Source organism: Castor canadensis, chromosome 4 (genome assembly GCF_047511655.1).
Source record: "Castor canadensis chromosome 4, mCasCan1.hap1v2, whole genome shotgun sequence".
NCBI classification, from domain to species: Eukaryota; Metazoa; Chordata; class Mammalia; order Rodentia; family Castoridae; genus Castor; species Castor canadensis.
This window is the reverse complement of record NC_133389.1, coordinates 158,711,838-158,735,643: the sequence shown is the minus strand read 5'-3', so window position 1 is coordinate 158,735,643 and position 23,806 is coordinate 158,711,838. Positions and strand designations below refer to the sequence as shown.

The 23,806-nt window shown below is 35.6% G+C and overlaps 1 protein-coding gene across 16 annotated transcripts in view; it reads right to left on the bottom strand.

The window, feature by feature from the left end:
- Positions 1-11,727: 11,727 nt before the first annotated feature.
- The window catches only part of Map2 (microtubule associated protein 2), a 260,585-nt gene continuing 248,506 nt past the window's right edge, over positions 11,728-23,806 (bottom strand). For all 16 annotated transcript variants that reach the window (XM_074071602.1, XM_074071605.1, XM_074071604.1 and 13 more), the window contains 3 exons: positions 19,609-19,690; positions 15,852-15,964; positions 11,728-15,607 (listed from right to left, as the gene is read on the bottom strand). In XM_074071602.1, coding sequence (XP_073927703.1) covers positions 15,392-15,607; positions 15,852-15,964; positions 19,609-19,690 — 411 coding nt within the window. In that variant the 3' untranslated portion in view covers positions 11,728-15,391. The remainder of the gene's footprint in view (positions 15,608-15,851; positions 15,965-19,608; positions 19,691-23,806) is intronic.

The window sequence follows — 23,806 nt, the reverse complement described above, 5'->3', positions numbered from 1 at the left end:
GTATCAGACTTGTGTTCCACTTATGGCTCTTTTGTTAACAAGCCTTATTTTGTATAATCTTGGAAATTTACTCCAGCCTAATTTTTTTATCAAATGTGGCAAGAATATATATCTCACAGTATTATTTTAAGGACTAAGTAAATAAAGTGTTGAAAATGTTTAATCATTCTGAAGGCACTAGAAAAATGCAAAGGAATAATTACTTCAAGGTACCAGAGTGTCAGGTTAGTTGTAAGGAAGGAGATGCAATAATATTTATGACTAGGCATTTGCTTGGCTATTCATTTCCACATGTGTATTCAGTATATCATTTCAACCTTCATGTGTGAGTTTTCCAGAACACTGAAAGATATTGGCCATTAGTTCACTATTTCTATGAGCACTGGCTTTATTGTAGAAAAGGAAAAGCCAAAGGTCAAAGAGATTAATGTTTAAAAAATCTACTCTGGTGTTATATTAGGAGTGCAGGAGTTGAAGTCATTTTGGGTTGTGGAAGGGTGTGTGTAGTTCTTTATTTAAACTAAAGGGCACCAATCTCCTGGATGGCTGATCTCTCCATTTATGATGTCTCTTCCTTTGCCTTTGTGAGATAAAAATCAGGAAGCATGGATCACATGAAATCTCATCACAGCTACCCAAATCAGGGAACAGCACACTGTAGCATGGGGCAAATCAGTTGCTTTTCTTCTGTGCACTAATAATTATTTTTGTAATTTAAAATGAAAAAAATCAAAAGAAAAATAAAATTTTGAGACATAAAAATTATGTGAAATTTGGATTTCAATGTCTATGAATAAGTTGTTATTGGAACATAGACACATTCATTTATTTTTGTGTTGTTAATTGCTGTCTTTATGTTACAACAGCAGAAATAAGTAAACAGAGCAAACTCTAAAATATATATTATTTGGTTCTTTGCAGAGCAATTTTACATACCAGTTAGTTTTAAATGGTTTTGTTTTAATTAAAAATAGCTTCATCAATTGTTATCAAGTTCACTTAAATCAAAAGATCTAAATGTATGTATAAAAGTTGACAAAGAAAAATTCAAAGTGGGGAAATATCCTTTTATTGTGCAAATAAAATGTAGCACACAGTTTCTAGAAGCAATGTGGTTACATATATAAAAAGTCCTGATAAATCTGGATACTCTTTGACTAAACAATTTCATTTCTAGGAAATTTTATTAAGGAAATAAAATCTACAGAGATGTGGGAAAGCAGAACCATTTATAACAGTGAAAATAGACCAAGTGTTCAAACACAATTAGTTAACTTGTAGTATGTTCATAAAATAGAATATAATAAAGTCATAAAAGGAAAATGTAAGCCTATAGTTATTGAATTGAAAGAAATTCATAATATGGGCTTAAGGTAACAGCATGGCACAGGAGAATATGTATAGTATTTTCTTATAAAATTATATGTTGTGGTGTTTCATTAAATATTTTTAAATACAAAAAGTGGAACAGCAGAAAATATAGCACTTACTAAGTTTCAGATACTCTATCAGACAATTCTTCACATTTTCTCTCTAAATTCCCATCAATCCAGTGCTGTTCATTCATTTTTAATTTAAAGTTTTTAATGTGCCATCTTAATTTTAAGTTTTTAGCATCTCCATCTTACAGGTATAGAAACTGAGGCACAGAAAATTTAGTAAATAACCCAAAAGTATATAACCCAAAGTTATATAACTAATAAGCAACAAAACCCCTTCTTTTAAGATTGGGTTGAATGCTTTAGTGTTAAAAAAATTTTACAGAAAATACTAGTGTATGCTCTTATTGTAGAATACCCTTCCTGGGACACAGTATTGTTTAGATGAGTTTTTCAGAGAGATCCATGTAATTCACTGCTCAGCCAATTATCATCTGTGTGGCCATGAACAAATTATTTAGCCTTATCAGTCTTTGTTTTCTTAACATGAAATGGATATAATATATTTACTACACAGAGATATTATGAAGATTAAAAGAGGCAATGTATCAAAGCATGTAAAGCAATAATGAAAAGCAATAAAGTTAGATTCCTTTAAATACATAATAAGCAATGAGGATCATAATTTATATGTCTGCATATAGATTGCTGAAAACACTAAGCAAGTGACAATGTAGCTTAATTATGTTTCTTAAGATTGAGTCCTAATATGAACTAATTAAATAAGAGGTCATTCTTCTCTTTGTTTTATTTTCAAGGAAATGATACTAAAAGAAAAGATTGACTTGTCATACCAAATCATTCTCCTGAGCTCTTCTTTAAAATTTATATAGTCCTCCCATTACAGACAAGCATCTTTCCATCTACAGGTGGACAAAGATCACACTAAGAATGATATCTATTTGATGAAGAAAGTGTTATCTGACAAGAAAAAATACAATTCTTCAAAAGAAGAATTTGAATAATTTCCTTTCTGATAGTGTTAGGATCATAGCTTGGTGAGTTAGAAAATAGCACCAAGGAAGAAATGGTCATTACAGATTCCTTTTAGGTTTCATGGCTAGAGTACTAGAAATAACTGAGCATAGTCCTTGCCATTGGTTCAAACACAAAAAAACCTGATTTTACTAAGAGCCTTATATAAGGAATAAGAGCACCCTGAGACTGAAGCATCTTTGAAACCACAGAGATGTTTCATCTTATTCTGTAATTTGTGCTACACCATAGTTGGCGATTTTAATCTATTTTTCTAGCATATGCTTTTATTTTTTTAAAGTCAGATTTCTTTCAATGTTTACTTCTTTCACTTATGTCACAGCTAAGTTCTTTCTCTAAAATGTATAGAATTGATTGCATTAAGCTTTGATGGCTTTCTAGAGAAGATTGGTGAGAAATTTTAGAATAGAAAGGAAATGACATTGGATGTGGAATTGAGGCTCAGGAAGAAGTATTCTGCCTGTTCTTCTATAGTTAGCACCTGTTTTAAAGAGTGGAAGCTGCCAATTTTACTTGACATGATTTTTGTTTTTACATTAATGAAAATTTTCTTTCTAAAACACAGGTAAATTTTCCACCTTCTGTTGGATTTTTCCCAGTTTGTATAGACTGTGTTGCTGTGTATGTGCTTCTCTAACCAAGCACGATTTCTACCCTGGCACCAGGAATGATGGAACTGGCACAAATGGCAAGTTCTTTGTAAATGCTTAGAACTAGCCTGCAAACTCAGCCCTCTCTCTTTTCAGGTTGAAGCTGTCATATACTTCTCACTTACCAAGAAATTGAAAACTAACTTAATTTTAGCATGGGCATGTCATAAAATGTAGAATATTTAGGATATGCTCACATGCATGTATATGTGAAAATAGGAGCCAGATCAAAATAGAAAATAATTTAAAGGCAATTATATACAAACCATTGCATGACTGTATAATGCATTCAAATCTATCTAGAGAAGAAATCACATAAATTACATAACCAAAATTAATCTACTGTGCCTTTCCAGACTGGCTCTGAGGCACAGCATTTGAAATCCATCAACTCATCATCCACTACTCTTGTAAAGTGTAAATAAGAAAACTCAGTAATTTTCATTTGAGGATCACAAATCACTCTGCAAATCTGATTGGCTAAAGCACCAGAACATAAGCAAGAATTATTATTGTTTTCCTGGCTGGAAGGGTTAGCTTAAGGACTTATTCTAAGATAAGATCAGCAAATGAATTAAAAATGAAACAAATCTTACTTTCTTTTAACATCTGCCATTCCATTGAACTCGAGTTGCTTCATGTACTTACCATGTCCTGTCCACCCTTTTGAAATTTTTATTTGTGCTTGCTATTGTACAAGCAAATAAACCTATTTATATTAGTCTTGAAGCTAGTGTTAAAGATAGAAGTTGTGCCAGGATATCAAATGCTTTTGAACAGTGCAAATAGAAGCTAGTTTTTTTTTTTTTTAACAGCAGTTGGAAGGCTATCTTGAGATGCCAAAGCAGAGCGAGATGCCTTTTTAACACTGACAATGTTGACAAACATGGGTGCCCTGGATGAAAGGCATTTCAAGAGAGATATTTACATGCAAAGTTCTCCAAGCTATGAGCAGGGAAATGCATTTCAAATTACACTTTCAGAGTTGTAGAAAATATTTTGTTGCAAATGACTCAGCTACGTAATTCCTCCAGGTTCTATATAAGTGAAATGAAGACATACAGCCCAACTGGCCTTGTTCTATCCATCATTGCTTTGCAGTCACTGCATGGTCTATTCCAAAACTTAACAGCTTCTCATTTCTCAATTGGGTAGACTGCAGATATCACTATGCAACTTCTACTACTGTGGCTTCTGTGACATTTTATCCTAGTATTGTTCCACTCATAGCTGGGGCTCAGTTATTTTGATCACTTCCTTTTCTTCTCTGCATAGCCTTTAAATATAGGAATTATACTACGCTTCATTTTGGATTTTTTTTTTTTTTAGTTAAGCTTGTATGAGCCCATCCATTCCTTAGAACTGTTATCATTTAAATGTTAGAAAATTTAAAAGTTCTGTTTGAGAGTATAAGTCTTATTAAACAAAGAAATGAGAACAAATGTTACTGTGGTATGATACCATAGTAATTAGTAACTTTGTTCTGGACATTTCTGGTTTAAGAATATTATTTCTAAATGATCAGATGTTTTATCCCTAAACAAGATAAATGTAACAAAGAAACCTTGTGTCTAATGAAGGAATATCAAGAACAAAGAAAGCAATTAGAAATAAGCCCTACCAATGTCAAATGTAACAATCCCGGGGCAATAGTCTAATAAAGAGGCAGAGCTGATATGACATAGGAGGAGTTAATATAAAATAACTGGACCAATGTGAAGAAGGACTATCACCACTTGCAACCAACTGACTTAATATGTTAAAATTCACTTCTAACTTTCTTTAAAGACAGCAACATCTCTGGCACCCAGAATAGGCAAGTCATGGACCTTGAGTGATCACCAACATCACATTCATTATCAGCTGGATTAATCCTGAGGGACAGTGCCTGAATTTGGAGAAAATAAAACCCTGGGATGAATTGTGAGAGATATAAGGTGTAGCTGTTGTTTACAACTTTGTGTATTTCATCCAGTAAATAAGCCTTTTCCTATTTTAAAAGCTTGGTTTTAGCAGCGCTCATTATTAATCAATATGGTTAGAAATGATTGGGACAGACTACCCCACTTACTCATGCTTAGTCTTTTGGGCTTGGGATCATACAGAATCTGGGCTGATATCACAGATACATCTTTACCTTTCATTCTAATTCTTAGATTCAGATGGGACTTAACAGTATTCTAAGCTTTCTATTCATGCCTATCTTCTCCTCTTGCATGCTTCAGCATAGTTAATAGTATCATTATCTAATTGGTTACCCAAGTAAAAAACCTTATTTATTTTTCCTTCTCTGTTAATCAACTCATACCCCATAGTTTCTTAAGTATTGTCACTTCTTTTTCAATAGTGTCTTAAACTTGTTCCTTCCTCTAGATCTTCACTGTCACTCTTCTGGCCCAGGCTCCAGTCACCTCTCCCTGGTTCACTTAACTCCTTTCTTTTCCCCCTGTCCAATTTCCACATGGTTGGTCTCTTTTCCTAATCCATTCTCCACATTGTTTCCAAAATTTCTCTTTCTGCCTCTGTTTCTCTGTCTTTCTCTCTCTCTCTTCTGGCCTTATCTTCATCTCATCTGACTCATTTCTGCTCCAGGTGAATTTATGTTCAAAATGTGTCCTTCACTCATGAAGGACCTGAGTCCTTTGCTTTAGAAATCCCCTTCCTTCTCTGTCCTCCCTGGAGTCCCTTTTCTCTGTGGGGCTTTGTGTGAACTCGAGCTTCCACCACATACCACTGTTTATCCAAGGTTTTGATTTATTGGGTCCTTAACTTGACTATGAATACCTCCAGGGAAACAGCATCTTTTGACTGTGAGTGTGTCAAGTGCACTGGACCAGATGTGGAGTAGTTTATGGCATTTATGCATTTTCTATTCAAAAGGGTACAGTCATTATGACACTACTCTAGCTGAAAGTTTAACAAATAAAAGAATAAAAATGGCCTTTTGGCCTGAGAATCTACTTCACGCTACCTGGATTGACAGTCACAAAAGTGAAAGGGAAAACTGCTCTTTCCCATATGCAGATTCACAATGGAAATGATGCCAAGGATTGTCCTTTCAGGTAAAGAACACAAAAGCAGACATAGAATGCAGTTTGACGAGAGGAGATTGATAAGAGATTTCTTTGGATGGGGATGTCATGCTGTATGTGGGTCACACTTTCTCTTTATGGGTGTGCATGTGTGTGTGTGTATGTATGTGTGAGGGTGCGAACTTCTTAAACTTAGGCTAATAAGATTAAAAGGGGCTAACTGGCTGAGCATTGAAATTTGTTCTTTTATGTTTTGAGACACTGGATTTCTTCTACAAGATAGAGAAATCTAGTACCCAGACCAGGGCTGAGAGCCTAAGGGGTGCTGCTGAGTTAGGATCTGCATCCACTACTAGAATTGTTAGGTAGGTGATAATGAAGGCCAGGGGAGGGCTATGTGGGAGAGGAAGCTGGAGAGAGGTATCTTGGTATCCAACAGGCCTGCCTAGATGGCAGAAAAGCCTCAGCAGAAAGAGACAGGAGGTGTGCCCACTGGAAAGGAGAAAAGCTCTGCTTAAACCACCATGGTCACAGAATGCCCAGTCTCCAATCAAGTAAGACATCTCTTTACTCCCCAGGTTTCATTCCTGGAAGACACAAAAACAGCATCTGTCAGGAAAAAGAGTACTCAATACCCAAATCCCAATGCAGATGTTCAAATCCATAGTGTGGATCTTATACCATCATGGTCAGAGTTTTGATTATTCTATTGGCTGGAAAATTTAATTTGAATTGAGACTCTTTATAAGACTCTTTAAATAACTAGCAGAATTTTATCTGAGAATGATTTAAAAGTCATGGGTCTGCCTAAGTCTTCAATATGAGTCAGGGAGGATTTCTTCCACTGAGTAATGTTTAAGGGTCTGTGAGACAAAAATAAATTGTGTTTTGGTCACAATTCCTGAGTCACTTCTATTCAACATACTGGTTACACACGAAAAGACAAAATATTGGTACTCTGGTATCCATATAAGTGCTTTCTGCTTTTTCCTACATTCAAACCAGAAATCGTTGAGAAGTCTCTGTAATATCTATTTGTGTCTTAATTTTCTGATGCTATGAAAATCAGCATATTTTCATTTACTAATATTCAAAATCAAACAAGACTATCTAAAATTTATATGCAGGCATTTTCATATTTGATGTTGTGAACTGTAGATCTTTCTTTTCAAAATTAAAATTTCAGTGACATGCCATGCTTATAATGAAAGCAGGAAATGTGTTGCTGGTGTCATAGATAGAAAGAAAAAAATAACTTCTAAGAAAGCTGTATGGTGCTGGAACGATGATGTTAAAATAGTTAGCAACTAGTATAAGTTAACGAGTATATTAGAAAAAATTACTCTCCAAACTATATGAATTATGTGTGTTGTCATACAAGTAGTTCACCTAAGTTTCTTAATAATTTCCATATTGTTGAATTTTAAAAATTGTTGATCTTTGTTTGACACAGATGTCACTTGTTAGAACTCATGCTTGTATAAGTCATGATTGGATAAAAAACCATATAAAACTCTTCCAGTGACTTCTCATTTGTCATTAGATGACTGGCATTTATTTTTAAATTTTTTCCTTACATAAATGATGTTATTTATCATTTATAGTCTTGCTTCATTATTTGCTGAACTAACAGCAAACATAAACATTTGTGCAGACTATGGAATACTGAAATTTTAATATGATAACTATTTGGGATCTTTATTATTGACTGTTATAAAATTGTCAGTATCCTCATCTATAGTGCTGTTTAGAGTTAAGAGGAGTTAAGAAGATGCTTGGTACAATCGCTTATTAAGGATAAAATTAATATTGCTAATGCCCATTTTGGGCTTGAGCAAGGTTTAAAATGGGGTGAATTTCAACAGGGATCATAGAAAGGCTCTACTTTAGGAATTTACTGGCCCCAAATCATTCCATGGGGACCATCTGTTGCTATAACCGTGCTGTTGTTGGCCTCAGGAGCTTGCCACACCTCCCTGGTGCATGTTGCCCCTCTCTCACACTTTGGTGAATTCAAGTCCTATGATCAACATAGTTTCCATATGCAACCAAATGAGGGAAGTTCTGGGGGAGATGGAGACATGTGATTATAGTCAAAGTATGGTTATATGAGCACCAGCTATTTGCCTATCAGAATTTTGCCAAAGGAGATGTGGCCAAAGGCACTGCCTCTTCTGTTGGTTTCTAGTCTTCCTCTGACTTGGAAAACTGCAGGAAGGCAAGGGAGGTATAAGTGTAGGCAATTAAGAGCTGTGACAGGTTGATCGGCAGGCCAGCAGACTTCTGGGTTCCAGCGCAGACCTCCTACAGCATCCATCTAGGTTTCCTAGAATAGCTGACAAGGCATAGGCCAGTCCTCTAGGTGAGGACTGGAAGGCTGAGTTTTGGGGAGATGGAGCAGGATCAGAGGCTTTGTGCTGTAATAGGCATTAACCTCATAGGCACTAGAACTGGAGGACTGTGGAGCCCAGGGAAATAGATATGGATGGCCAAGGCACGTACTGGAGAAGGAGAGGAGACTTGCAGGGCAAGTTATTCAGCTGAATAAGATGTTTGTTGCTTGAAGACCAGCCCTGGGCTTAAAAGACACTCTTGTCTAGGCAAGAGCATTTCCCCTTTATGGTTTTTTTTCTCCTAAAGTCAATAGCAAGTATTCTATAAAATCAAGCTTGACTAAAGTAATTTCTGTCATTTCTTACTTGACAATGAGCTCTTTATTTATCACAGGGTGTGGAAACAGCAAAAACAAATCCACTGCATTTTCCTTTTTACCTTGATTTAAAAATACAAGTTGCATGCAGAATCTTAGGTGTCTTTATCATGGACATGAATGTTACCAGTTGCCACTGTCAAATAAAGATAATACTTTAAGTGTTTTTTTTTTTCTGTCATTGAGACAGGGGAAAATCTATTAAGTAATGTTTATTCTAGTCTTCTCAGTGCCCCAAGGACTCTTGTCTTACATACACAGTGCCACTCTAGAATTAGTGGCTTGTTTTGTTGTTTTTGTTGGACTTTTGGTTCATAGAATGAGGAAGAAATCAAGTGATAAAGACAAGGAATCTAGTTCAGGAGTTCGAAACTTAAAGTATGCAGAGTAATGAATATGACACTAGGAAAGTGAATAAAGTGGGCTGAGAAAGTTAATAGACACACCTGGGCATAGTGGCCAAACATAAACCAGCTCCAGCCAGTGTGTGTGTGTGAACTTTTGAGTACGAAAACACTATGCACTCCAAATGAAGCACAAACCACCCTGGAGGGCCACAAGGTTTTTACCTTGACTCAGACCCAGAGCAGAAGATTTTAATGGAAATCAAAGAACAGAACTGGGAGCAGCCAAGCTGTATTTATGACTGAGGGACATGGGGGACAAAAAACAGGCTTTCAGGAAATACGTTTCTGATTCTTCTTGAACATGCTCAAGAAAAACTGGTAAAAGACTTAATGTTTTGAAATATTTTTAGATTGTTATATTGTGTGCTTTTGACAGTATTTTAGCCCTGAATTATGGGTCACTGTTCTAAAAGTGTCACTTCATAAATGAAAAGGTATTTTTCCCTGTAAGCTATATGGGATATTAACCTGTCATTCTATATCACGTCTGAGTTGTCTGTCTCTTCTCAAGGCAAGTAAAATTGTCTTTGCTTCATTAAATCATAAAGAAGCAATCAAGAGTTTTATTGTGATTTATGCTACTGGATAAACAAATGTCTTAATCTTTGTCATCTTTAAAAGACTTTTTGAAGGACAACATGGTTGCTAACCAAAAAAATATTGCTGAGAGTGATGGTGTACATCTATAATCCCAGCACTTGGGAGGCTTAGGCAGAAGGATCGCAAGTTTGAAGCTAGCTTGGGCAACACAGTGAGACCCTGTCTCAAAAAGCCTAGGGCTGGGGATGTAGCTCAATGGTAGAGCACTTGCCCAGCATGTGCAAGGTGCTAGGTTTAACCCCTCATCATTGCAAAAAAAAAAAAAAAATTAAAGAGAAACTTTAATGCTTTTGGCTAGATTATACTAAACCTGCATTATTAGCAAAGGAACAGATAATGGGAAGTGATGAGGCCATTGATAAGAAAAGTAAGCTGCAGCCAAGTTAGGATATTTGAAGGCTAGAAAGCCTTGGATACAAAAAGTATTTATTAGTCACAACTTCCTACAACTTGGTGTCTAAACTGACAGGTACTGATGATAGTGATGTCACGTCACAGAGTCATGGATGATTTTCATTGTTAGAGGGATGCAGTGGAGCACATTAGCAGGGACTGGGTAAACTGAGTACTTCTCATATCTTAATGTGCAATGTGTCTTCTAGGGGAATGTTATCGGTTGGTTTAGGGTGGGACCTGAGAATGTACATTTCAAATAAGATGTCAAGTGAATCTTGAGTTCAATTTGAATAGTAAGGCACTATAGGGCAAATAAAGATTGAAACTAAATAAGGTGTGTGCATCCAGTGGATATTTGTTTTTATGGCTAGCACAGATCAATTCCTCTCTCCTGGCAGTACCAGCCTGATTTCACTTTGGAAGAAGCATTGCCCTTCTATGATTAGTTCATGTAGCTTGACATGTGGAGGAAGTTGATGACACATAACCCAGGTCCCACAAAATACTTCCCTTTTCCCAGGAATGATCATCCGCATGTCTGTAAATCCCAATAAAAATTCAAACTCTTAAGACTCTCAGGCTAGCTGCTCCTTCTTGAGTCTATCCACTTGGCTGTATGAAGAGGGTACTTTCACACTTTGCCTCACATTGATAAACCTGCTCCTACTAAATCTCTTTTGTGTCTGTTCTAGAATCCTCTCTCTAATGCAATCAAAAACATTGTGGCACTGGACTTATGTGAGAAGATGAAATCACTTCTCCCCCGACTCTCCTTCAGTCTCAACCACTTGTGATAGAGCTGATTATGTGACACAACCTGGCCTATCAACATAATAGGGCAGATAATTCATAGGTCAATGATTTTCAGACCCTAGATTTTGATTAGTATTATTGGGACTGAGGCTTTCACTTGTAAGTGTGGAGTTTCTGGCACCTATCATGGAAGGGTGTCTGAAGTCAACACCAAGGAAGCAGAAAAAAAAGCTGGAAAAAATGTTTTCTGATGATGTCTTTTGAGTGCCTGGATCCTCAGTTGGAAAAGAAAAGTTCTTGACAATGTCTTTTGAGTGCCTGAATCCAATCCACACCTGACAGATATGCCCATTTAGCTAATTATTTGAGCCAATAAATTCAGTTTTATGCTAAAGCCAATTTAATGCTTTTTGTCACTGGCAGCAGATAGCATCCTGATAATACAGTTGCAATAAAAAAAAATTCCTACTGGGGATGTAGCTCAGTAGTACATGTACAAGTGCCTAACAAGTACAAGGCTCTGTGTTGGATCTCAAGCACTGAAAAACTAAAAACCAAAACAAAATTCCCTCATCAATTGCATGAGATAATATAAAATTACTTTCTACAGGGTCTGACACAGCAGACTTAAGCAGATAATAGTAATGTACATGTACATACATGAACAGGTATAACACACACACACACACACACACGTTTTTCCCCCAGAGATGAAAATACAATAAAAAAACTGAAACTAGCAGATAGGTGACAAGCAATTTTATTTTGCAAAACAATCACTATACAGCAACAAATACATTTGCAAATTTGATTGAAAAACATGAGCTAACTACAACCAGCCATTGAAGAAATGCCTTTCTATGGTAACAGGCTCTAGAATTTATCTGAAAAGAACCCCCCCCTCCCCCACAGATTTGTAGTGGTGTGTTGGAACCTTGGAATCCCAGCATACAGAGTATACTTTTTGTTGATTTTTTTTTCTTTTTGCTAAAGTTGAAGTGGACTTTTATGATTAACATTTTTTGAATTTGAAAATAATCTTTTTCCTGCAGAGGGATAATGGCCTCAACCTACACACCCAGGCTAAAAATTCTAGGTGTAAAAAAACAAACATCAGTGCTATTTTTTGCACATCTGTCTTTGAAGGAATGCTTGGAATTTGCCTTCCCAAACCATGAATTTACTTCATCTTTGCTACTTGTACCATGAAAAGTTTATTTTCCTTCCTGTGGCATGAAAAATAGGAGAAAAACTAAGATTGTAGCTATGTCATAATCAACCATATTAGATTATTTCTTTAATAATACTGACATAATGTTAACATTCTGGCTGGTGATTCCACTCCTGCTGTATTACTGTATGAGTGCACGTGAAGGCCAACTAGGGTCAGCATGTTCTATTTAATGGAATGCTCACTTCAGCCTTCTTTGGCCATACCTAGTGATGACACACAGATGGCTTGCTTATGGGTGGGACTTCAGCCCATCATTCTGCTGGAACTCAGCAGATGAATCCAGAGAGAGTTGGTTCCTAAATGAACCAAGGCCTTTGAAACTCATCATGAACTCGGATCTTTCCTGCATTGTTGTAAGGTATCCAATTTTCAGTTGCAGGTGACCCAGAGAGACTGAGTTCATTGGAGAAGGTGGCCCTTTAACTCTTTACAACTCTGGATTACTTACGTATTCTTAAACAGGTTCTCAAAGGCTAAAGCCAGAGAGAAACTGGCATTAGTAGATCTAGAAATGGAACTAAGAAGCTTTCATTTCTAGATTAGCGTATGTGTGTCCCCACAAAAGTGGTGTTCAAGAAGCTTAATTTGAGTCGTTATCTTAGGAGTGAAGGCAAGATGAGTTTCATCCCATATCCCCATAAGAAGACATTCTCAGCTTGTATGTCTCTCTCTTTCTTTTTTAACTTCATAAACAATTGCATTCTCATACAAAACAAGGAAATGAATTCATTATAGTTTTGTTGTCATTGGAAATAAACATTTGTTTTAATGCCAAATCCATTAAATTAGTGCCTCACATAATTTTTACTTTGGGCATGGATTGTAAGAAACTGAATTTTAATATGTAGAATATGTTTACATAGTCTTAACTTTCATAATAAAATTAAGCAAGGTTGAAAACCTTCTTTTTACCCCCATAGGTTGAATCTGTTCTAACCAGCTGTTAACTTCTATTTTTCTAGAGAACTTTAACCACTATCTAACACTACGAAAACACGTAAGAGAATACCATAAATCTTCACATAATTATTCTTTTTTCTTCCCCTGTTTTCTGGTGTATTTCAATGGAAGATGATGGGTAAATTGCCCAGATTGATCAAATCAAATCTGATAGCATTTACGAAGCAGAAAATAGATTTATCCATAATCCTACTCAGCAATTTCTAAGTTTTGATTTTCCCAAAACAACTGATTTATAAATGCTCAAGAAACATTTTCTTGTGTAAATCTCTTAGCTGAGAAGGAATAGTATAGTTCTTTCCTAGGGTTTCCTTTGTGGCAGTCACATTGGCTGTGATATCTAATGGGGAACCAAAATGGCCCCATGTCTCTCTGCATTCCTTGGCTTTTTGTCTAGATGCTCCTATACTACTTTATTGCCCAGTCCATGCTCATCATCTCATGCTTTATATTCAGGAATTTATTTGGATCACAGAGATCAAAGACCTACCAGACCATTTATCTTTAACTTTTTAGATCCAGCCTACCATCCCTGAGCAAGAAAAAGAACAGATAAAAGTGTCAGTGTCCAGCCAGTTTATAACTCTTTGCCTTATGCAGGCCATTGACTATTTCATTGCTTATCTGTAATTATAAGATGAGTGACTTTATAAGCAGAATTAATCAATTGATTTGTGATTTCTGTATGTATATATAAAGTCAGAACCATATTATCTACTGATAAATAATACTAAGTTACACTATGTTCTTTTAGAGAGTGCAATGTTGGTGTCCTGGAAAAACCTGATTTAGATATCTGTGTCTCAAATGTTTTTGAGCTAAGCTTCTCTGAATGTTGTATTTTTCTTTTCTAGTCAAGGGATCTTTACTTTGGGTAAAAAAGCCAATTATCTTCTATAAGAGAATTTAATAAACAGATTCTATTCAGAAGAATGGGAAAACATGTCCTAAATTACCACTCTTAATTTCAACTTTAGCAAATGAAAAAACAAAAAAGAAAGAAAAATAATTTTTAAGACTTATTTAGGAATACAATCCAAACTATTTTGTGATTACATATGAAGTGAATCCATGATCATAAACCAACAATCTGTAAACCCTTTCATGTATAACTGGATCACCCCCACAAACTCCATGTTGGTGAAAGCAAAGAAATATAATTTGTTCTAGCATCACGGGAGAGACTTGTATCTGGCACTAAAACAGGGTTACAGCTTTGAGTTGTTACAGAAAGCAACTTCATGCTAAAACTTTTTGTCTTTTTTAATGTATTTTTTTTAAATAGGGAAAGAACCCTGCTAACATCTACTTTCACATACCTAAAATTGAAACACCAAAGGGTGCAGGAGACACAGATACTGTGAATAAAGAAGTGTAATATTCAAGTATATGAGGAAGTATCACAAATGGCCACAGAGAAATATATATATATTTATATCTATAATACTGTATCAAACAGATGGAAAGGGGGTGTGAAACTGGTAGTGTGGACACAAATCTAGCCAATCAACTGACATTCTAATCAGACATGAGTCCATCCTAATGAAAGTGCTTCATTCCTAACAGAAGCACTTTTATACCACTTCCTCAACCATAGTTTGAATGCTTTGTAACTATTTTTTAGTTAGTTAAATAATTGATTGGATTGACATACTCTGATATAATTATCCAGGTCCCAAATGGTAATAACTTAGTTGCATTTTTCTTCCCATTTATACAAAATAACACTTTAAAAAAACTTATTTATTACATGCTCTTCCTTTCCTTCAATCAGACTTCTTGATTTTAATTTAACCTATAATAAGTTACAATGGGCAGTTTTCATTTTTCACCCAGAAACAGAAGAGTGAAATGAGCAGCTTGGATTTTAACAAGGCCTTTCAGAAGGTAATGGATAGCCTTCAGGCATATGAAAGGTAAAAATGCAATTTTTAAAATAATAATAATAATACTCCATGCAAAACAGAGCAGAGCGAAAATAATTGTCCAATTGTACTCATGTAAAGCCAGTGTGTTCCTGTTGCAAATAAATCAGGTCAATTTCTGCATATACTATTCATTTTTTATATAAAATTGTAACAATTACTACAGTTTGGGGATGAGATTATTTATCTTATGGTTTGTAAAGAGTGAATATAACACCTGCTCAGAGCCCACTCCTGCCAAGAGCTCATGCCTAAATATTATTAAATTTCAATGCTAAATGCGAATTATTCATAAGCCCTGCTTAGCAAGTGCAGCAGTGACATCCTCTGCCAAAGTGGCAAGCTGAGGAGATTCGAGCAGGTTGATGCTTCCAGAAGAGGAGACATTGCTGAGCCTTCTGGGCGATGCCACACTGGACCTGCCTGGGGACTGGGTAATGATCTCAGCCCCATGGTCCACACGGGCCTTCGCATGCTCTCTGAAGTTCAACTTTTGGCTGTCAATCTGTTTAAGACAAGCATCAGTCCTCATTAGCTTGAGAATCTTAACCAGCCCGTAGTTCTGTCCCTGTATCCTCTAGGATATGATTCCTATCAGCTCTAGCTGATAGGAATGTGACTTCTGTTTGGCTCTGCATCCCTCCTTTCTGTTTGTTTAGGTCTGCAATCTGGGACCCATTTTGATTGAGAGTACTTCGGAAGAATTGGTTTTAAAAAAGACAAGCTTGGATTGTGACTTTGTTTCTTACCTTGACATTACCACCTCCAGGCACGTGGTGGGCATTGTCAAGTGAACCGACTTTAGCTTGGGCCTTTTCTTTGAAATCCAGCTTTACACTCTCTATTTTCACACGTCCACCACCTGTGAGAGGAGAAAGGCTTTTAAGTGACTTGCTGAAATTAAATCTTGTATCTGTGATGATTCTCTTCCCTAAATGATCCTAGCAAGTAGACCACTACAGACTACACCCTTACTAACTCCACGATCCTCTGATCATTGATATGGAAAGAATCTTTTAGAATTTGAAGATCATACCATTTCCCCCTTACAATCGAAATAAGGACATCCTTTTTATACCATTATATGGATTGCTCCACATATTAACACCGTCTTTATCCATGTTTGCCTTAGAAATAACAGGGGTTTATCTTATTGTGATAACAAAAATATCTGAAAATAACACAATGAAGGAACCTTATAGTGTACTTTCTAAAACTTTGAACATTTTGCTTTATATCTTTAGTAGAGCATATTAAAGTGAAAATGAAACTCTTCTTTATTCTTCTTTGTGGCACAAGTCACTTATCCCAAGAAGTTTTAGTCTGAATAGACAAGCAATATCTACAGATTCTGTATCCTTGGATTGAAGATATTTGAAAGAAAGTTGCATCTGTAATGAACTTGTACAGACTTTTTCCTTGTCATTATTTCTGAAATGATATGGTCTAACAACTAATTACTTAATATTTACATTGTACTAGGTATTATAAGTAATCTTGAGATGATTTAAAATATATAAGGGAATGCTTGCAGGTTATATGCAAATCCTATGACATATAATATAAGGAACTTGGTCATCCTTGATTGGGTATCTGTGGGAGATCTTGCAACCCATCCTCCATGAATACTGAGAAATGACTGCTTTCATTTGTAAATTTTCAACATTGGTAACTTCACTGATGAAATGAGTCAGGAACTAGGTTGTTAGTAACTAGTAAGCTTTGAGACTTTCCCATTTTATTTAGCATATGGTATGATAGGAAAAGAATCTCTGGAGATTCTCGCACAGGTGCCACTTGATTTAATAATTATTTTGGATTTGATAATACTGAGATGAAGTTTTGACCATGGAATTTCCCCTAATGCTAACTAATCTGAAACTCAAGGATCTGCTGATTATTAGGGTGCCATGTTACAGCTTGTAGTGTGGTGGTCTTCCCTGTCTCTGTATGTCTTTCCCAGACTTAAAATGTAGGGGTTCTTCTATACTTGTTAGGTATTCCATGTCCCTTGATCATCATTGAATGTTTGTTGATGTCTTTGGCCTGGGAAGATGACTCCTCTTTATCCATCTGCACCTAAGAGATTTGGTTCACTGTCATAAGCAACTTGGTTTCAATCATATGCATTCCTATTATTGCATTTCACTGGAGATTTTGGTTTGGGAAAATGTTTGAGAGGACCTATGGAAAATATGTTTTTAGCTCTGGATGCTTATTGCTGATGTATCTATGTAGACTAAAGAAAGAGATCTGTTAATAAGCCTTGTGTTGTTTTCCTCATGTGATACATAGACATATATATTACGGCCCAACTACCTGGCCAGGGGCCTCTTAAAATTATAAGGAGTTATTGGAAACACCCATTTATTCTAGTGAAGGCTTAGGGTATACACTCTGTCATGTAACTTTAACTTGTGGGAGACGTGTACTTATCCTTCCCTCAAAATGGGCATTGTTTCACAGAGTGTTATTCTTCCCACATCTTACTTGGTCTGTGGGTCTGACTCTTGGCTGTGATGGGATTAGTGTGAGTCATAATAATTCATAAAAACATAATTATCTTGGTTAGAGGTGAGAGTATGCTGGGATTTCTATTAGATTACATCAACAACTTTGTGATCTTATTTTTGTATTTTTTGGTAGCCTGTGATAGAAATTGCTCTCTTACACTTCCTTTTCTGAATATGTGTTGTTTCAAGACAACTTGGTTAAAATTTTTTTGAATTATCTTTTAATAAGAAAAAAGACTATAATGTGAACACCAAATATATTCATAAAAGAAAGCTTGAGTAATCTATTTCTGTTGATTAATCTATTTCTGTTGATTTACCATAAGAAATTCTTATGTAACTATTAAAGAAACCCATTTGAATTCAGAGATGTATGAGTTTTGTTTGGAAGAACTCTGGCATGAGGAGCGGTAATTGTGAAAGACCATCAAGGCTTCAAAGTGAAGCTCAGATATTTTGATTTTTCTTCCAGGTATTAAGCTGTTTTCTTTACTTTCTCCTTAGATATTACGCATTCCAAATAACTTTGTGAAACACTTGTTGTTGTCAAGGATCGCCATGCTGACACTTCTTTGTGAGTTTAACCATCTGATTCAGTTAAAATAGAAAAAGCTAGACTTATAAATAGTTGGGAGTCGATGACAATAGTATTCTATGACCAGCAAATTATAGACAGAATATTTCTATTATCTATGAGATTTTTTTCTTTCAACCCCTTGGTGAATTTAACTGACTGTTCTTACTATCTAGAATTAGAGAATCCAACATTTCCTTTTGTATGCTTCAAAAAAATAGGCAGTGTGGCCAACTACTGCAGTCATGCTGTTGAAGAACATGCAAAGTTAATTAAATGTCTGTGAACTTCAGCTGCAGACAGGGAAATCATCAAAATGTGAGGTATGGACATGTCCTTGCTGCCCATGAATAACACAGAGCCAGTTCCATGACAGCAGTCCTGACACTAGGAATGAAGATTCCACACGTGAAATTTGTAACTCCTTGACATACTTCATGAACACTCTTTAACAAAATGAGGCCTGAGTTTTAGGTATTTCCAACATATTTCTCCATTTAAAACTTAAAATATCTACCTTTGTTTTCAACTAATAGGTTAATAGTTTTCTTCTGGACAGAGGTCTTACTCATCTCAATTATTTTTATACCTTATTTCTGACAATATTTGAAACAATGATTAATGGAAATACTCTTTTACCGGTTTACATGTTATGACACCAAGCATAGATGGTTAAAAATAAATTTTTTTCCTTATATAATCCAATGGAATATAAAAATCATGTCTAAATATTCTATAGAAATTACAAATTTGACAGCCATTCATCATTACATACGTATGGAAGTGAAATTTAACCAAATTATGTAACACATATACTCAAAAAATGCCTTATAACATTTATATTCATAGCATGAATATAAACTCTACTTCAGAACACTAGTTCTATGAGATATTCTAAAAAGACAGTAGGGATCTACCGTCAAGTAAGTTGGGGGAGAACTGCATTCTGCTGAGGATTTGCAGTACTTATTGACAGAGTAAAGGATCTGAGAAAATCATTAAATTTCTTCAGCTGTGCTAAATACAATTCTTATTTTACATAATGTAGAAAAACAATTTCATGAAAAATTTTTGGAAATACCTTTTTTCAGTTGATGTTATATATATGGAGGCAAGACCCAGTATATTTTACAAACTATATATTTTGAAAGAGCTACAGTAGCATGTTAAGTAATAGAGATACATGTATCTTATGTGCCTTTTACTTTTAAACCTATTCTATGACATGAGGCCTGTTGAGTTCACTTGTTTCAAATGAAGATGCTTTCACATTTCTAGTTTAAGTTTCCACTAATGAAAGCATGAAGTATCTGGATTATGAAACATTTGCCCAGTTACATATTTTACAAGAAAAATTTTGCTTGTCAATTTCCTGAATCCAATTAAATATTTCTCAAACTACTAAAAATGTTTATTTACCTGGCCTGTGGCGAATATTCTTCAGAGAGCCACATTTGGATGTCACATGGCTTAAGTCTATCTTCTTGGTAACAATTTGTACCTGTGTGGATCACATAAAAACACAATAGTCAGGACATGGAATACTTCCCTAGTTCTCAACACACAATCTAGAAACACACACTCATGCAATCAGAGATTCCTAAATCCAAATTGAAGCACATACTCAAACATACACACACACATAGGAAAACATAATTTCCCACATGTTCTCCCCAATGTTTGGACTGGAAAGAAGAACCCAGATGAATGAAAATCCTGGAACAGAAGATTTTATTAGTAGAAAACAAATCATGCCGTAAGAAGATAAGAACATTTGTATTAATAAGGCAAGCTTCCACTCAGAGAATGAAGTTATACCATGTTAAACCTTCCCATAAGCAAAGAGCCAAGAGAAGTGATGGATTATTTTTTATGAAGTGATTTTAACACAGAAGTGACCAACATTACTCATAGTTGTGAGAAAATCAGCATTGCTTTAAGATAGAAGAATAAAGTTCTAAATGTGTTTTCCTAAACTGTTATCAAATTGACATATCTTGGCTAAATGGAATTTTTCTTGCATGTCAAATGATAAAATAATAGTGACATTTTCTTCCTTTTATGTTTTATTAAAAATGTTTCCCCTCATAGTTGAAGCAGTCCTTCCATGCGGTCCATTGTACATCTACATCAGGAGTACTTGAGAATTCCTCAGTGAGGGGAAGGTGCCATGGTCAAGGCATATTTAAACACATGATTCCTCTCTAGAGGAAAGTTTTAAACTATCATTTTGGACACTACTTTCTTCTTTTAAGATACTTAGTTATCACAACTTATTTTTTTTCCACCATAAGCATCTGCAGTACAGGACAGTATGGTCCATCCTCTGATACCCTCAAGGGAATTACCTGGATTGGGACTACTATGGTATGAGTTAAAGTCAGGGGAATAAGAGGAAGGCAGCCATGTGAATTAATATTGACCTTGAGGTTTAGTCCAGCATCCTTGAAGGAGCTCAGAAAGTGCTGCTATGGGCTTCCCAGGAGAGACATTTTTATGCTCAGTGGAACTGCTTTATCAAGTGATAGGTCCTTGAAGAAGGCACTTGCTTATCTCTTTCTTTTTAGTGTGTGACTTGATTTCTGCCCAGATGAGGAGCAAGTAGCTAAGAGGTATTAGGCTACTAAGGATTCTGGATTTGATACCCTATGAATTACCTCAATCACAGACTGTCAGAACCTAAAGTTTCAATAACAAGACCAAAAGAACAAAGAGTCAGCATGATTCAGCTTTTAAAGATTATTATTTTATGAAGAACTATACTTTCTTTAGCTTGAGTTTCCTTTTCCATTTCAACTCTGCCTCAACCAAATTTGAGAAGTATGTATTCATCATTCATTTCCTCTCATAGGATATTATTTCCACTAAATAAAAGTGATAGGAAACATCCCATCAAGACAAAATGTATACAAGGACTTGAATCCTTTTACTTTAAATTATAGATGAACCATGCTTCAACAGTTTTGTGTTATTCTAAATGGTAACTTCACTTTCATGAATAATGAATCAAGGAAGATTGACATTACATTCTTTGGGTATTTTCAAGTATATTAGCCTGTGCCTCAAGGGTAATTTAAATGGGGCTAGAAAAGTGTGAGCCCAGCTTACTTTTGCAGGGGAAGAGAGACAGCAGGAAGGAATACCTTGAAGACAGGAAAGCCAGAAAACAAAGGTGGCAAGTGAAGAGGGTTTGCTATCCTTAGGAAAACCATGATGGATTCCAAGAAGATTTTCTTTCCCAACTGAAAGCGAGAAATTCATTGATGATCTTACAAGAAAGGATGTGAAGCCCATCACCCAAAATGCAAGGCTTACAAGCTACCACACCTGGTGCCATGTGGAACAGCAGTGGGAATGGAGGAGTTTGTTGGGAGGGAGGCAGGGAAGGAGACAGGGCTGGTTGTGCAGGTGGTTCCACATAATCAGGACAGCTTCTGAGAGAAGCTTCTACTTACATTTCCACCACCAGCAGAATGTTTGATGTTATCCTTGGAACCACATCTTGACTGAACTTTGCTAAAATCGATCTTCTTGTTTAAAATCCTAACCTAAAAGGAATTTGAGGTAACTTCACTGTAAATTTTTCTTTCATGTTAAGGAACCAGAATGGGTAGCACCAAAGAAGCTTTCCTTCCATCTATATAGTCATTTAGGAGAAGAAACTAACAATAGAATGGAAGCACACTTATCTCATGTAAATATGAAACCCCTATTTCCCAAGGGCTAAATGCTTAAGAGTTTTGGTCTCTCAGCTACACTCAGGTATTATCTAGAAACAACTGGAGGGGTAGAAAATAAAACTTGGATCTTCTGTGATGGAGAGGCTGGCAACTTGGGACTCAGGTCCACTCAATGGAAGGTGCAATAGTTATAGTTCAGTGTGACTCAATTTAGGATCTTGAAGGATATACCAGGCCACCCCACAACCTCCAGATGTAAGCCATCACCTTTATTAACCACATCCTACACTCAAATTGACTGTTCTATTAGTCTACACTGCACAAATGAGGCTCCTTTTGGGATGGCTGAATTCTCTAGGTTGGGACCTCTATTCATCCAGGGGAAGAACTCCTAGTTTTCCAGGAGGGTTATCAAAGAAATTCAAGTCATCTCTGCTAAAAAAGACTTTACAACTCCTTTGCAGGTTTGTCTCAAGCTTCTGAAGGACCCTTTCTGGTGACTGCTCATGAACAGCCATTACCCACACATGGTGGTACAGAAGCGTTTGTTTCCATTTTTATAGGTAAGAAACCTAAGGCCCATTATTAAGCTGATTTATATTAGGTCAGATAGACATAGCCTAGGCTTTGATTTGATTTGTGGTTAGGTGTTTTATTTCTATTTTAAGGAAGTCAGTCATTCATCTCGAAGACAAGAGCAAATCAAGGCCTGGAAGGACATTTTTCTGGTCTAATATATAGTTACAAAGTCACAACTCTTATAATTCTTTCATGTCCTTTGAAGCTTATTGTTTTAGAGGACAAACAATATCAGCATACAAAAAAATGTTTTTTTTTGTTATTATTTGTTTTTGTTTGTTTTATTTTGGCTACTACTCCTCTCCCCCATAGCTAAAGAGAAATCACAATGTCAGTGCTCCCAGGAATGGTTTATCCTGTTCCCAGGATATACAGCGCTCTCTCTCTCTCTCTGTATATGTATATATACACACTCTAGATATACAGCCTTCTCAAGAATATTAATATGATTTTTGGTACTGTAGAAAAGAATCTAAAATTCACATTGAATCCTGAGTATTTTTAACTAGGCAAAGCTGAAATCACAGTGCCTGTCATGCATGGGCAAGACAGCTTGAACTTTACAGAGAAATATCATTGACTGCTCTCATCAGCCCAAGGGAAGGGCCACTTGTTAAAATTGAATTCAAAAGACATGACTAGCCTGCTTTTTGGGACATAGCAAAAATTCCAATTTACAAAGAGTAGGGTATATCACAGTGTATGTCTAATAATTAGCACAGTTGCACTGTAAGAGTTTTACTTCAACTGTGAATACAGATAGTTTTAAACCAATGAAGACCATGAAATTTTAAACCTCATAGGAAAAATAAAACTTACAAATTATTTTCAGAAAGTAAATAATCTTAATTTATTATGTCTAATAATAATACCTTAAATTATTCTCCATGAGTATTTGATTATTTTGAAAATGAAACAGAATTCATGTAAGCCATTTTACTAATCCTTGGGAATAAAAAGTAATTCATATTTCATTTGTGACTTTTAATTACAGATCATTAGTGTATCAGTCAAGTGACTCATTACAGTAATCAAAAGTCACATATTAAATGATTCACTTATTGCATAAATGAAAATTCAGTTGCATAAATCTGACAAATCTTAACATTTAATCAACTGTTTGACAATTTTTATGATTTCTGAAATAAATGATTCATTTCTAAAAGATCGCAGTGCCAGCATTATTTAGAGATAATCTAGAATCTTAAAAATCCTAAAACTTAAAAGCTAAAATCTGCTGATTTTCCTTGGATTTTCTGGACAATTATAGATTTCCCAGTGAAACCACCAGCTGGTCTTTTTTGACAGCTAGTGGTTTCACTGGGAAATCTAGCTGGTCTTCTTAACCTATGTCTCAA